General features: G+C 49.9%; 1 protein-coding gene across 2 annotated transcripts in view; it reads left to right on the top strand.

The window, feature by feature from the left end:
• The window catches only part of ERI3 (ERI1 exoribonuclease family member 3), a 238,367-nt gene that overhangs the window by 31,788 nt on the left and 189,496 nt on the right, over positions 1-17,083 (top strand). For both annotated transcript variants that reach the window (XM_075286594.1, XM_075286595.1), the window contains exons 3-5: positions 7,561-7,677; positions 14,949-15,008; positions 15,464-15,555. In XM_075286594.1, the coding sequence (XP_075142695.1) occupies positions 7,561-7,677; positions 14,949-15,008; positions 15,464-15,555 (269 nt within the window). The remainder of the gene's footprint in view (positions 1-7,560; positions 7,678-14,948; positions 15,009-15,463; positions 15,556-17,083) is intronic.

Genomic DNA, 17,083 nt, shown 5'->3' with positions numbered 1-17,083 from the left:
AAGAAGACACTGTGACATAACTGAGGCATGAGACACTGGTGACATCATTGAGGCATGAGACACTGGTGACATCACTAAAGAAGAAGACACTGGTGACATCACTGAGGCATGAGACACCGGTGACATCACTGAGGCATGAGACACTGGTGACATCACTGAGGCATGAGACACCGGTGACATCACTGAGGCATGAGACACCGGTGACATCACTGAGGCATGAGACACCTGTGACATCACTGAGGCATGAGACACTGGTGACATCACTGAAGCATGAGACACTGGTGACATCACTAAAACAAAGGGCACCGGTAACATCACTAAGGAAGAAGACACTGTGACATCACTGAGGCATGAGACACCGGTGACATCATTGAGGCATGAGACACCGGTGACATCATTGAGGCATGAGACACTGGTGACATCATTGAGGCATGAGACACTGGTGACATCACTAAGGAAGAAGACACTGGTGACATCACTGAGGCATGAGACACTGGTGACATCACTGAGGCATGAGACACCGGTGACATCACTAAGGAAGAAGACACCGGTGACCTCACTGAGGCATGAGACACTGGTGACATCATTGAGGCATGAGACACCGGTGACATCATTGAGGCATGAGACATTGGTGACATCACTAAAGAAGAAGACACTGGTGACATCACTGAGGCATGAGACACCTGTGACATCGCTGAGGCATGAGACATCGGTGACATCACTGAGGCATGAGACACTGGTGACATCACTGAGGCATGAGACACTGGTGACATCACTGAGGCATGAGACACCGGTGACATCACTGAGGCATGAGACACTGGTGACATCACTAAAGCAAAGGGCACCGGTGACATCACTAAGGAAGAAGACACTGTGACATCACTGAGGCATGAGACACCGGTGACATCATTGAGGCATGAGACACTGGTGACATCACTAAAGCAAAGGGCGCCGGTGACATCACTAAGGAAGAAGACACTGTGACATAACTGAGGCATGAGACACTGGTGACATCATTGAGGCATGAGACACTGGTGACATCACTAAAGAAGAAGACACTGGTGACATCACTGAGGCATGAGACACCTGTGACATCGCTGAGGCATGAGACACCGGTGACATCACTGAGGCATGAGACACTGGAGACATCACTGAGGCATGAGACACTGGAGACATCACTGAGGCATGAGACACCGGTGACATCACTAAGGAAGAAGACACCGGTGACCTCACTGAGGCATGAGACACTGGTGACATCACTAAGGAAGAAGACACCGGTGACCTCACTGAGGCATGAGACACTGGTGACATCACTGAGGCATGAGACACTGGTGACATCACTGAGGCATGAGACACTGGTGACATCACTGAGGCATGAGACACCGGTGACATCACTGAGGCATGAGACACCGGTGACATCACTGAGGCATGAGACACCGGTGACATCACTGAGGCATGAGACACCGGTGACATCACTGAGGCATGAGACACCGGTGACATCACTGAGGCATGAGACACCTGTGACATCACTGAGGCATGAGACACTGGTGACATCACTAAAGCAAAGGGCACCGGTGACATCACTAAGGAAGAAGACACTGTGACATCATTGAGGCATGAGACGCTGGTGACATCACTAAAGAAGAAGACACTGGTGACATCACTGAGGCATGAGACACCTGTGACATCGCTGAGGCATGAGACATCGGTGACATCACTGAGGCATGAGACACTGGAGACATCACTGAGGCATGAGACACTGGTGACATCACTGAGGCATGAGACACCGGTGACATCACTGAGGCATGAGACACTGGTGACATCATTGAGGCATGAGACCCTGCTGACATCACTGAGGTATGAGACACCGGTGACATCACTGAGGAAGAAGACACCGGTGACATCACTGAGGCATGAGACATCGGTGACATCACTGAGGCATGAGGCACTGGAGACATCACTGAGGCATGAGACACCTGTGACATCACTGAGGCATGAGACACTGGTGACATCACTGAGGCATGAGACACTGGTGACATCACTGAGGCATGAGACACCGGTGACATCACTGAGGCATGAGACACCGGTGACATCACTGAGGCATGAGACACCGGTGACATCACTGAGGCATGAGACACCGGTGACATCACTGAGGCATGAGACACCGGTGACATCACTGAGGCATGAGACACCGGTGACATCACTGAGGCATGAGACACTGGTGACATCACTAAAGCAAAGGGCACCGGTGACATCACTAAGGAAGAAGACACTGTGACATCATTGAGGCATGAGACGCTGGTGACATCACTAAAGAAGAAGACACTGGTGACATCACTGAGGCATGAGACACCTGTGACATCGCTGAGGCATGAGACATCGGTGACATCACTGAGGCATGAGACACTGGTGACATCACTGAGGCATGAGACACTGGTGACATCACTGAGGCATGAGACACCGGTGACATCACTGAGGCATGAGACACCTGTGACATCACTGAGGCATGAGACACTGGTGACATCACTGAGGCATGAGACACCGGTGACATCACTGAGGCATGAGACACCTGTGACATCACTGAGGCATGAGACACTGGTGACATCACTGAGGCATGAGACACCGGTGACATCACTAAAGAAGAAGACACCGGTGACATCACTGAGGCATGAGACACCTGTGACATCGCTGAGGCATGAGACACCTGTGACATCACTGAGGTATGAGACACCGGTGACATCACTGAGGCATGAGACACCGGTGACATCACTAAAGAAGAAGACACTGGTGACATCACTGAGGCATGAGACACCGGTGACATCACTAAAGAAGAAGACACTGGTGACATCACTGAGGCATGAGACACCTGTGACATCGCTGAGGCATGAGACACCTGTGACATCACTGAGGCATGAGACACCGGTGACCTCACTGAGGCATGAGACACCTGTGACATCACTGAGGCATGAGACACTGGTGACATCACTGAGGCATGAGACACTGGAGACATCACTGAGGCATGAGACACTGGTGACATCACTGAGGCATGAGACACCTGTGACATCACTGAGGTATGAGACACCGGTGACATCACTGAGGCATGAGACACCTGTGACATCACTGAGGCATGAGACACTGGAGACATCACTGAGGCATGAGACACTGGAGACATCACTGAGGCATGAGACACTGGTGACATCACTAAAGCAAAGGGCACTGGTGACATCACTAAGGAAGAAGACACCGGTGACATCACTAAGGCTCAATGCACAGATGATATGAGACATATATAACATTAAGGTGCCCATAATGATATTGTGTTCTGCCCCCCGCCCCCCCCCCCTCCCGTCTGTTTATGTTGTTCACTGTATACAGACTGTAGGGACTCTGGCTGGGGAAGGGTTAAACCTCTTAATTGCGTTCCTGGGTAGTAAAAAATGTATGAACGCGCTCATAAAAGTGTCAGCAAGTAAAAATGTTTGCTTTTGGCGGCTTTGATTAAATTTTGCAAACTGTTTTTGAATAATAAGGAGCCGTCGTTATCACTTGTACGATTTTTTTTATATGCAGGAACCCATGACATCAGTCAGCCGCTGCATTTCCATAACCGTGGACGCGGCGTCGCTTTAAAGAAATATATAGAAATGGCGTCCTCATTGCTATGCGTCATTATTAGGGAGAACTGACCAATTAATCTTCTGAAGGCACAAAACAAATTGTCACTCGTCGTCCGCAACACAAGGGACATAAAAAATGGGATTAACGACCAGGCGGTAATGATGGCGCTTTTATCTGCTGCGGCTCCTCGCTGTTTGTTTTATCTCCACGCCGTTTGTTACACAGATATTGTTATCATTACCGACCATCGGACGCTTATTTAGTAGAGTCATGTGACTGGCAGGCGCAGATAAATAATCCAGGTGGTGACATAGTAATGGAGGCCTCGTACATGTGCCCTGTTCACACCTGGTAGTTCAGGGATGTTACATCTCATACCTGCAGCTCTCTGTCATCTCTCGGCACTCGGATGAGTCAAAATCATTTTCTACTTTTTACAAACTTGTTTCTTTTGAAGTCAGAACAAATAATTTGTTCAGTGCAATCCAGAGATACAAAGTAACAGGCGAGGCAGGAGCATGTAAGTAACAGGCGAAGTGGAAGCTAGAAAGTAACAGGCGAGGCAGGAGCATGTAAGTAACAGGCGAAGTGGAAGCTAGAAAGTAACAGGCGAGGCAGGAGCATGTAAGTAACAAGCGAGGCGAGCGCACCAAAGTAACAGGCGAGGCAGGAGCATGTAAGTAACAGGCAAAGTGGAAGCTAGAAAGTAACAGGTGAGGCAGGAGCATGTAAGTAACAGGCAAAGTGGAAGCTAGAAAGTAACAGGTGAGGCAGGAGCATGTAAGTAACAAGCGAGGCGAGCGCACCAAAGTAACAGGCGAGGCAGGAGCATGTAAGTAACAGGCGAAGTGGAAGCTAGAAAGTAACAGGCGAGGCAGGAGCATGTAAGTAACAGGCGAAGTGGAAGCTAGAAAGTAACAGGTGAGGCAGGAGCATGTAAGTAACAGGCAAAGTGGAAGCTAGAAAGTAACAGGTGAGGCAGGAGCATGTAAGTAACAAGCGAGGCGAGCGCACCAAAGTAACAGGCGAGGCAGGAGCATGTAAGTAACAAGCGAGGCGAGCGCACCAAAGTAACAGGCGAGGCAGGAGCATGTAAGTAACAAGCGAGGCGAGCGCACCAAAGTAACAGGCGAGGCAGGAGCATGTAAGTAACAGGCGAAGTGGAAGCTAGAAAGTAACAGGCGAGGCAGGAGCATGTAAGTAACAAGCGAGGCGAGCGCACCAAAGTAACAGGCGAGGCAGGAGCATGTAAGTAACAGGCGAAGCGGAAGCTAGAAAGTAACAGGCGAGGCAGGAGCATGTAAGTAACAAGCGAGGCGAGCGCACCAAAGTAACAGGCGAGGCAGGAGCATGTAAGTAACAGGCGAAGTGGAAGCTAGAAAGTAACAGGCGAGGCAGGAGCATGTAAGTAACAAGCGAGGCGAGCGCACCAAAGTAACAGGTGAGGCAGGAGCATGTAAGTAACAGGCGAAGTGGAAGCTAGAAAGTAACAGGCGAGGCAGGAGCATGTAAGTAACAAGCGAGGCGAGCGCACCAAAGTAACAGGCGAGGCAGGAGCATGTAAGTAACAGGCGAAGTGGAAGCTAGAAAGTAACAGGCGAGGCAGGAGCATGTAAGTAACAAGCGAGGCGAGCGCACCAAAGTAACAGGCGAGGCAGGAGCATGTAAGTAACAGGCAAAGTGGAAGCTAGAAAGTAACAGGCGAGGCAGGAGCATGTAAGTAACAGGCGAGGCAGGAGCATGTAAGTAACAGGCGAGGCGGGCGCACCAAAGTAACAGGCAAGGCAGGAGCATGTCAGTAACAGGCGAAGTGGAAGCTAGAAAGTAACAGGCGAGGCAGGAGCATGTAAGTAACAAGCGAGGCGAGCGCACCAAAGTAACAGGCGAGGCAGGAGCATGTAAGTAACAGGCGAAGTGGAAGCTAGAAAGTAACAGGCGAGGCAGGAGCATGTAAGTAACAAGCGAAGTGGAAGCTAGAAAGTAACAGGCGAGGCGGGCGCACCAAAGTAACAAGCGAGGCAAGAGCATGTAAGTAACAGGCAAGGTGGGCGCACCAAAGTAACAGGCAAAGCGGGAGTACTAAAGTAACAGGCGAAGCGGAAGCTAGAAAGTAACAGGCGAGGCAGGAGCATGTAAGTAACAGGCGAAGCGGAAGCTAGAAAGTAACAGGCGAGGCAGGAGCATGTAAGGAACAGGCGAAGTGGAAGCTAGAAAGTAACAGGCGAGGCAGGAGCATGTAAGTAACAGCCGAAGCGGAAGCTAGAAAGTAACAGGCGAGGCAGGAGCATGTAAGTAACAGGCGAAGTGGAAGCTAGAAAGTAACAGGCGAGGCAGGAGCATGTAAGTAACAAGCGAGGCAGGAGCATGTAAGTAACAGGCAAGGTGGGCGCACCAAAGTAACAGGCGAGGCTGGCGCACCAAAGTAACAGGCGAGGCTGGCGCACCAAAGTAACAGGCGAGGCAGGAGCATGTAAGTAACAGGCGAAGGCGAAGTGGAAGCTAGAAAGTAACAGGCAAGGCAGGAGCATGTAAGTAACAGGCAAGGCAGGAGCATGTAAGTAACAGGCGAGGCAGGAGCATGTAAGTAACAGGCGAGGCAGGAGCATGTAAGTAACAGGCGAGGCAGGAGCATGTAAGTAACAGGCGAGGCAGGAGCATGTAAGTAACAAGCGAGGCAGGAGCATGTAAGTAACAGGCGAGGCGGGCGCACCAAAGTAACAAGCGAGGCAGGAGCATGTAAGTAACAGGCAAGGTGGGCGCACCAAAGTAACAGGCAAAGCGGAAGCTAGAAAGTAACAGGCGAGGCGGAAGCTAGAAAGTAACAGGCGAGGCAGGTGCTAGAAAATAACAGGCGAGCGGGCGCTCCAAAGTAACAGGCAAAGTGTAAGCTAGAATATAACAGGTGAAGCAGGAGCACCAAAGTAACAGGCGAGGCGGAACGTACAAAGTATCTTTTGTCTCGCCTGTTACTTTGTATCTTGTGTTTTGCCTGTTACTTTGGTTCTTGTAGGCAGAAGATGTAAAGTAACAGGTGAAACTCACTGCACCAAACTTATTAAGATTGTAGAAATGAATTCTTGATCTATGTAGATGCTCCGGCCACAGACTCGGTCATAGACAGACTCCACCGTCTCCTTGGTTTTCCCGGCATTAATCCTGAGGACGCGTCACCCAGTGTCCAGCAGTGCATTGTGGGAGGATTACAGCTTGGTGCTGGTTAAGGGGGCGGCGCAGTCTGTAGACCAGGGGTAGGGTCTCTTTATGAGTGAGAAGTTCTGCAGCGCTCTAATAGACTGTACATATACATTGCTAGTCCTGCTCACAGCTGAGGGTCTGTTACAATTGTATCCAGTGTAGACAATGTTCTGAGCATCAGATCTCTGCTGGTTTGCTACAATGTATCAGTCTGGTTCACTGAGCATTGTCTACACTAGATATAATTGTAACAAACCCTCCGCTGAGAGCAGGACGCACATAACCGCCGCGCCCCGTACAGGGGGTGAGCATTTCCCACCTTTGTATTTTACTTCTCTCCATTTTCAATCTCTCTGATGGCATTAAGAATTGTTCACATTTTAGCGCTGCCCTAGTCCTGCTCGCACAGCGGAGGGTTTGTGACAGTGAGTCGGTGCAGTTTGGGGAGGGACGTGTGCCGCTGTCTACACTGATGCACTGTCACCACCCGTCAGCTGTGTCAGCGGGTCTCGCTTAGGGTGACCGTGCTCTTTACGGCTGGTGTCCTGCCATGTTCTTCTACATTCACCTCCAGAGCTGAAATCACATTTTGGCTGAATTGTGGGATCTCATTCTGTATGTAGCTGTGAATGCAGCTTTAGCTGTGACTGGAGTATAAGCTAAGGTGTAAGGTCTGTAGATGTGTGAGGTGTGCTGCACACATGAGCCGTGGCGATGTAATCCCTCATTTACCATCTTCTTCCTCAGGAAATCATTGAATTCCCCATCCTGAAGTTAAATGGCAGAACCATGGAGATCGAGTCCACGTTCCACACGTATGTCCAGCCCGTGGTGCACCCACAGCTCACCCCGTTCTGCACTGAGGTAAGTGTCGCCCTCCTAAATCCCTCTATGATGTAGTCTGGGTGACTATGGGCAATCTATTGGCAGCCATAAGGACTGTGTGCTCTTTCTGTATTATAGATTGTAAGCTCTTCAGGGTAGGACTCTATTAGTAGATCATACATGTGTTTGCACTAGGCAGTCGTCTGCAAGCTGAGTGTTTGTTACAGTGTATCAGTGCAGGTAAAGTCTCTGCAGTCCCGGCTGTTTCTATCACAGAGGATGGAATACAATAGTAACAAACCCTCCGCTGTGCTTACACTTGTGATTGTACACACTTGTCCTGTCTCATCACCTTGGGCCCCGGCAGGATGGCGGCCATTATAATGCTTCCCATATGTCTTCAGTCCCCGAGCTGGTGATGGGAGTCGTTGTCCTCTGCTCGTACGTCTTGTAGGATTGTATGTGAAAAGGTCGTCTCCGTCACTAATTAATTGTTGGGATTATCCGCCCAGTCTGATAAGGTCAGCGCAGTCCTCGCAGCATTAGTGTCAGAAAGTGAGCAAAGTGGGGATCAGTCTACTGCTGCAAAGTGGCCGTCACTGCAATGGAGGAGGAGGGGTGTGGTGGTGCAGGCCGCGGGCTTACAGGCTGTGCCGCGTTACTGTTCAGGGGCTTAGGAAAGCTGAATAATGAGCCTTAAGATGGGTGATATGGTGGACATGGGGGTAGAGCATGGAGATCCTGTATATTACACACTCTGCACCCCGGCTCATGTATATTACACACTCTGCACCCCGGCTCATGTATATTACACACTCCGCACCCCGGCTCATGTATATTACACACTCCGCACCCCGGCTCATGTATATTACACACTCTGCACCCCGGCTCATGTATATTACACACACTGCACCCCGGCTCATGTATATTACACACTCCGCACCCCGGCTCATGTATATTACACACTCCGCACCCCGGCTCATGTATATTACACACTCTGCACCCCGGCTCATGTATATTACACACTCCGCACCCCGGCTCATGTATATTACACACTCTGCACCCCGGCTCATGTATATTACACACTCTGCACCCCGGCTCATGTATATTACACACTCCGCACCCCGGCTCATGTATATTACACACTCCGCACCCCGGCTCATGTATATTACACACTCTGCACCCCGGCTCATGTATATTACACACTCCGCACCCCGGCTCATGTATATTACACACTCTGCACCCCGGCTCATGTATATTACACACTCCGCACCCCGGCTCATGTATATTACACACTCCGCACCCCGGCTCATGTATATTACACACTCCGCACCCCGGCTCATGTATATTACACACTCCGCACCCCGGCTCATGTATATTACACACTCCGCACCCCGGCTCATGTATATTACACACTCCGCACCCCGGCTCATGTATATTACACACTCCGCACCCCGGCTCATGTATATTACACACTCTGCACCCCGGCTCATGTATATTACACACTCCGCACCCCGGCTCATGTATATTACACACTCTGCACCCCGGCTCATGTATATTACACACTCCGCACCCCGGCTCATGTATATTACACACTCTGCACCCCGGCTCATGTATATCACACACTCCGCACCCCGGCTCATGTATATTACACACACTGCACCCCGGCTCATGTATATTACACACTCCGCACCCCGGCTCATGTATATTACACACTCTGCACCCCGGCTCATGTATATTACACACTCCGCACCCCGGCTCATGTATATTACACACTCCGCACCCCGGCTCATGTATATTACACACTCTGCACCCCGGCTCATGTATATTACACACTCTGCACCCCGGCTCATGTATATTACACACTCTGCACCCCGGCTCATGTATATTACACACACTGCACCCCGGCTCATGTATATTACACACTCCGCACCCCGGCTCATGTATATTACACACTCTGCACCCCGGCTCATGTATATTACACACTCTGCACCCCGGCTCATGTATATTACACACTCCGCACCCCGGCTCATGTATATTACACACTCTGCACCCCGGCTCATGTATATTACACACTCCGCACCCCGGCTCATGTATATTACACACTCCGCACCCCGGCTCATGTATATTACACACTCTGCACCCCGGCTCATGTATATTACACACTCTGCACCCCGGCTCATGTATATTACACACTCCGCACCCCGGCTCATGTATATTACACACTCCGCACCCCGGCTCATGTATATTACACACTCTGCACCCCCGCTCATGTATATTACACACTCCGCACCCCGGCTCATGTATATTACACACTCTGCACCCCGGCTCATGTATATTACACACTCTGCACCCCGGCTCATGTATATTACACACTCTGCACCCCGGCTCATGTATATTACACACTCTGCACCCCGGCTCATGTATATTACACACTCTGCACCCCGGCTCATGTATATTACACACTCTGCACCCCGGCTCATGTATATTACACACTCCGCACCCCGGCTCATGTATATTACACACACTGCACCCCGGCTCATGTATATTACACACTCCGCACCCCGGCTCATGTATATTACACACTCTGCACCCCGGCTCATGTATATTACACACTCCGCACCCCGGCTCATGTATATTACACACTCTGCACCCCGGCTCATGTATATTACACACTCCGCACCCCGGCTCATGTATATTACACACTCCGCACCCCGGCTCATGTATATTACACACTCCGCACCCCGGCTCATGTATATTACACACTCTGCACCCCGGCTCATGTATATTACACACTCCGCACCCCGGCTCATGTATATTACACACTCCGCACCCCGGCTCATGTATATTACACACTCTGCACCCCGGCTCATGTATATTACACACTCCGCACCCCGGCTCATGTATATTACACACACTGCACCCCGGCTCATGTATATTACACACTCTGCACCCCGGCTCATGTATATTACACACTCTGCACCCCGGCTCATGTATATTACACACACTGCACCCCGGCTCATGTATATTACACACTCTGCACCCCGGCTCATGTATATTACACACTCCGCACCCCGGCTCATGTATATTACACACTCCGCACCCCGGCTCATGTATATTACACACTCTGCACCCCGGCTCATGTATATTACACACTCTGCACCCCGGCTCATGTATATTACACACTCCGCACCCCGGCTCATGTATATTACACACTCTGCACCCCGGCTCATGTATATTACACACTCCGCACCCCGGCTCATGTATATTACACACTCTGCACCCCGGCTCATGTATATTACACACTCCGCACCCCGGCTCATGTATATTACACACTCTGCACCCCGGCTCATGTATATTACACACTCTGCACCCTGACTCATGTATATTACACACTCTGCACCCCGGCTCATGTATATTACACACTCCGCACCCCGGCTCATGTATATTACACACTCCGCACCCCGGCTCATGTATATTACACACTCTGCACCCTGACTCATGTATATTACACACTCTGCACCCTGACTCATGTATATTACACACTCTGCACCCCGGCTCATGTATATTACACACTCCGCACCCCGGCTCATGTATATTACACACTCTGCACCCCGGCTCATGTATATTACACACTCCGCACCCCGGCTCATGTATATTACACACTCCGCACCCCGGCTCATGTATATTACACACTCCGCACCCCGGCTCATGTATATTACACACTCTGCACCCCCGCTCATGTATATTACACACTCTGCACCCCGGCTCATGTATATTACACACTCTGCACCCCGGCTCATGTATATTACACACTCCGCACCCCGGCTCATGTATATTACACACACTGCACCCCGGCTCATGTATATTACACACTCCGCACCCCGGCTCATGTATATTACACACTCTGCACCCCGGCTCATGTATATTACACACTCTGCACCCCGGCTCATGTATATTACACACTCTGCACCCCGGCTCATGTATATTACACACACTGCACCCCGGCTCATGTATATTACACACTCTGCACCCCGGCTCATGTATATTACACACTCCGCACCCCGGCTCATGTATATTACACACTCCGCACCCCGGCTCATGTATATTACACACTCTGCACCCCGGCTCATGTATATTACACACTCTGCACCCCGGCTCATGTATATTACACACTCTGCACCCCGGCTCATGTATATTACACACACTGCACCCCGGCTCATGTATATTACACACTCCGCACCCCGGCTCATGTATATTACACACTCTGCACCCCGGCTCATGTATATTACACACTCTGCACCCCGGCTCATGTATATTACACACTCCGCACCCCGGCTCATGTATATTACACACTCTGCACCCCGGCTCATGTATATTACACACTCCGCACCCCGGCTCATGTATATTACACACTCCGCACCCCGGCTCATGTATATTACACACTCTGCACCCCGGCTCATGTATATTACACACTCCGCACCCCGGCTCATGTATATTACACACTCCGCACCCCGGCTCATGTATATTACACACTCTGCACCCCGGCTCATGTATATTACACACTCCGCACCCCGGCTCATGTATATTACACACTCTGCACCCCGGCTCATGTATATTACACACTCTGCACCCCGGCTCATGTATATTACACACTCTGCACCCCGGCTCATGTATATTACACACTCCGCACCCCGGCTCATGTATATTACACACTCTGCACCCCGGCTCATGTATATTACACACTCTGCACCCCGGCTCATGTATATTACACACTCCGCACCCCGGCTCATGTATATTACACACTCTGCACCCCGGCTCATGTATATTACACACTCCGCACCCCGGCTCATGTATATTACACACTCTGCACCCCGGCTCATGTATATTACACACTCCGCACCCCGGCTCATGTATATTACACACTCCGCACCCCGGCTCATGTATATTACACACTCTGCACCCCGGCTCATGTATATTACACACTCTGCACCCCGGCTCATGTATATTACACACTCCGCACCCCGGCTCATGTATATTACACACTCTGCACCCCGGCTCATGTATATTACACACACTGCACCCCGGCTCATGTATATTACACACTCCGCACCCCGGCTCATGTATATTACACACTCCGCACCCCGGCTCATGTATATTACACACTCTGCACCCCGGCTCATGTATATTACACACTCCGCACCCCGGCTCATGTATATTACACACTCCGCACCCCGGCTCATGTATATTACACACTCCGCACCCCGGCTCATGTATATTACACACTCCGCACCCCGGCTCATGTATATTACACACTCCGCACCCCGGCTCATGTATATTACACACTCCGCACCCCGGCTCATGTATATTACACACTCCGCACCCCGGCTCATGTATATTACACACTCTGCACCCCGGCTCATGTATATTACACACTCCGCACCCCGGCTCATGTATATTACACACTCCGCACCCCGGCTCATGTATATTACACACTCTGCACCCCCGCTCATGTATATTACACACTCTGCACCCCGGCTCATGTATATTACACACTCCGCACCCCGGCTCATGTATATTACACACTCTGCACCCCGGCTCATGTATATTACACACTCTGCACCCCGGCTCATGTATATTACACACTCTGCACCCCGGCTCATGTATATTACACACTCCGCACCCCGGCTCATGTATATCACACACTCCGCACCCCGGCTCATGTATATTACACACTCCGCACCCCGCTCATGTATATTACACACTCCGCACCCCGGCTCATGTATATTACACACTCTGCACCCCGGCTCATGTATATTACACACTCCGCACCCCGGCTCATGTATATTACACACTCTGCACCCCGGCTCATGTATATTACACACTCTGCACCCCGGCTCATGTATATTACACACACTGCACCCCGGCTCATGTATATTACACACTCCGCACCCCGGCTCATGTATATTACACACTCTGCACCCCGGCTCATGTATATTACACACTCTGCACCCCGGCTCATGTATATTACACACACTGCCGGACCGTCTCTCATATTGTGGCTGGGTCACCCAGGGCGGCTGTCTATATATTTGGGGCGCCCGCTCTGATATTTCAGGGTTTCTTCTGCCGTAGACCTGTGCAGGCGTCTTGCGCATCCTGAGCTTCACGTCTCCTTATAAAGTTTCTCATCATAAGAACTTAATGAAGTGCAAAAGAAAATCCCGGCGCGTCGTGTGCGGCGTTAATTACCATTTCTCCCTGAAAGGTATTTATTACTATTCCTCCTCAGTCATTACCGCTGATACATTCGCCTTAAGTCGCAGCCCCCGATTCATTACAATTAATTATAGTCGCATTGTGAGTTAATAAAGGGCTCTTTGTGTGGGGTCAGATACAATGAGCGCCCGCTGAGATGTGCGCTGTATACCGGCCGGGCGCTGCACTGACCCGCTCGCTGCTGACATCTTATTAGTCCAGGGGACTGGATGCAATTGTGACAAACCCTCAGCTGTGAGCAGCTTCCTTCTGTCCTCTCTTTGTTTTCATGATAAATAAGTGGGGCTGGATTGTCAGCTCTTGTGGCCGTGTCTGGCCTGTGCCCTATGCTGGAGGTTTGGCCTATTTTAGCCACATTGACTGCTGCGTCTTGTAATATCTGATCAGATTTGCAGGATCACTGCTAAGAAGTGACTTACCATAAAATCACCTCTGCTCGGTGCGGCTCGCATGTTTCCTGAGATCCGGGGAACTTTGCACTTATTTCTGCCATTTCTATGTTAATTTGGTCACCAGGGCACAGGCCGGGTCTGATAATCCCGGCTCCACATGTGCTCCGCGTCTCCTGCAGATTTCCAAGCTTCGCCTACCTGGCCCTTCTGTGTTCTGCAGCCACGACAATGATCGTCAGGGCAGAAGCAAAGAAACGAAAGGGAATCTTCAGTAAAAATCTAAGTGGGTGTCCTATCTGTATCTGGAAAAGCTGGGTGACGGGTATCCCAGGCTCTTGCAGTGTTAGCTGTCACTGCACTTCTGTGTCTGGGGATGTCATGTAGATGCTGGTGCAGGTGCTGATCTCTGCACTGTCACGCACCCTGCCCCGGGCTCTGTGTGCACGAACCCTAATACCAGACGTCTGTGCAAGTTCTTATGGGAAAAGAGAAGGACTTGCAATAGGATTTCATTTCTTGGCCTGTGCAGTAATACACCTCCACTCAGGAGACTGGGAAAGCTGAATGATGATGTAACCGTACAAGTCTGTATACACTGTATATTCCTACTTTGTAACCTTCTTGTTTCTGTTCTCACAGCTGACGGGAATAATCCAAGAAATGGTGGACGGGCAGCCGACCCTGAGCCAAGTCCTGGAGGTGAGACCCTGCGCCGTCCGATTATTCTGCAGCGTCCCCGGTTTAGCCGCTTCAGCCCCTGCACTTGAGGTCACATCTGCCAGGTTCACACATGTTAGGTGCTATGGGGGGGGGTTGTATGAAGAGAATCCTTGGGTTGTAGTGTAACCTTGGTAAATAATCGATCCATGAAGCCCCCACCCCCACCCCTGGATGAGTATCAGCACAGGGAATCGTGATAACTTCCTCTCCTGATTTTGCCTTGAGGCGCTGCAGGAGTGTGGTGACCTCTAGTATGTGCCCCCTCTGGTAAACAAGCGCCAAATCTTGTTAATAACAGGGAGAGTATAGGACGGGGCCGATAAGATCACAATTTTCTGCCGCGTCTGATTACATGGCCTTATCTGTGCAGGAAGCGGCGTCTCCTCCAAAGCCAAAAGCCGCACATGACATTCCCTTTGTGTCTCGTCTTTCAGAGAGTCGATGAGTGGATGGCCAAAGAGGGGCTCTTAGATCCCAGCGTCAAGTCCATCTTCGTCACCTGCGGCGACTGGGACTTAAAACTCATGTGAGTATAAAGTGACAGACGGGACGTTATCTGCAAGCGCGTGTGCACTGTGCCCGGGATCTGATAGAGCTGCAGATCCACTGCTGACACTTCAGTGCTCGGGGCCCCTCCGCTTTCCATGGAGTGTTACACAGGAATATTACAGCATATAGCACAAATCTATAGGGGTCCTGACAGTGTAACATGGAAATGCATCACCTGGAGAGGAGCTGTAGCCAAAAAGCCCAAAACACGAGGAGGATTGTGATCAGGACGGCATATTACAACCCTGCAAGAATGAAAAGTGTAGTGAGCAATGTAACAATACAACAACACGGATACAATACAACAACACGGATACAATACAACGACATGGATACAATACAACAACACGGACACAATACAGCGACACGGATACAATACAACTACACAGATACAATACAACCACACTGATACAATACAACCACACTGATACAATACAACTATGCTGATACAATACAACAACACGGACACAATACAACGACACGGATACAATACAACTACACAGATACAATACAACCACACTGATACAATACAACCACACTGATACAATACAACTACACGGGTACAATACAACTACACGGGTACAATACAACTACACGGGTACAATACAACAACACGGACACAATACAACGACACGGATACAATACAACCACACTGATACAATACAACTATGCTGATACAATACAACTACACGGGTACAATACAACAACACGGATACAATACAACGACATGGATACAATACAACTACACAGATACAATACAACCACACTGATACAATACAACTATGCTGATACAATACAACTACACGGGTACAATACAACAACACGGACACAATACAACGACACGGATACAATACAACTACACAGATACAATACAACCACACTGATACAATACAACTACACGGGTACAATACAACAACACGGATACAATACAACGACACGGATACAATACAACGACACGGATTAAATACAACGACACGGATTAAATACAACGACACAGATACAATACAGCAACACGGATACCATACAACGACACGGATACAATACAACTACACGGATACAATACAACGACACGGATACAATACAGCGACACGGACACAATACAACGACACGGACACAATACAACGACACGGACACAATACAACTACACGGGTACAATACAACAACACGGATACAATACAACGACACGGATACAATACAACTACACGGGTACAATACAACAACACGGATACAATACAACGACACGGACACAATACAACGACACGGATACAATACAACGACACGGATACAATACAGCGACACGGACACAATACAACGACACGGATACAATACAACGACACGGATACAATACAGCGACACGGATACAATACAGCGACACGGACACAATACATCGACACGGATACAATACAACGACACTGATACAATACAGCGACACGGATACAATACAGCGACACGGACACGGATACAATACAGTGACACGGATACAATACAGTGACACAGATACAATA

The sequence above is a fragment of the Leptodactylus fuscus genome, chromosome 9, assembly GCF_031893055.1.
Source record: "Leptodactylus fuscus isolate aLepFus1 chromosome 9, aLepFus1.hap2, whole genome shotgun sequence".
In the NCBI taxonomy this organism is placed as follows: Eukaryota; Metazoa; Chordata; class Amphibia; order Anura; family Leptodactylidae; genus Leptodactylus; species Leptodactylus fuscus.
Note: the sequence above shows the minus strand (reverse complement) of the source record. Positions and strands in the feature narration are given on the sequence as shown.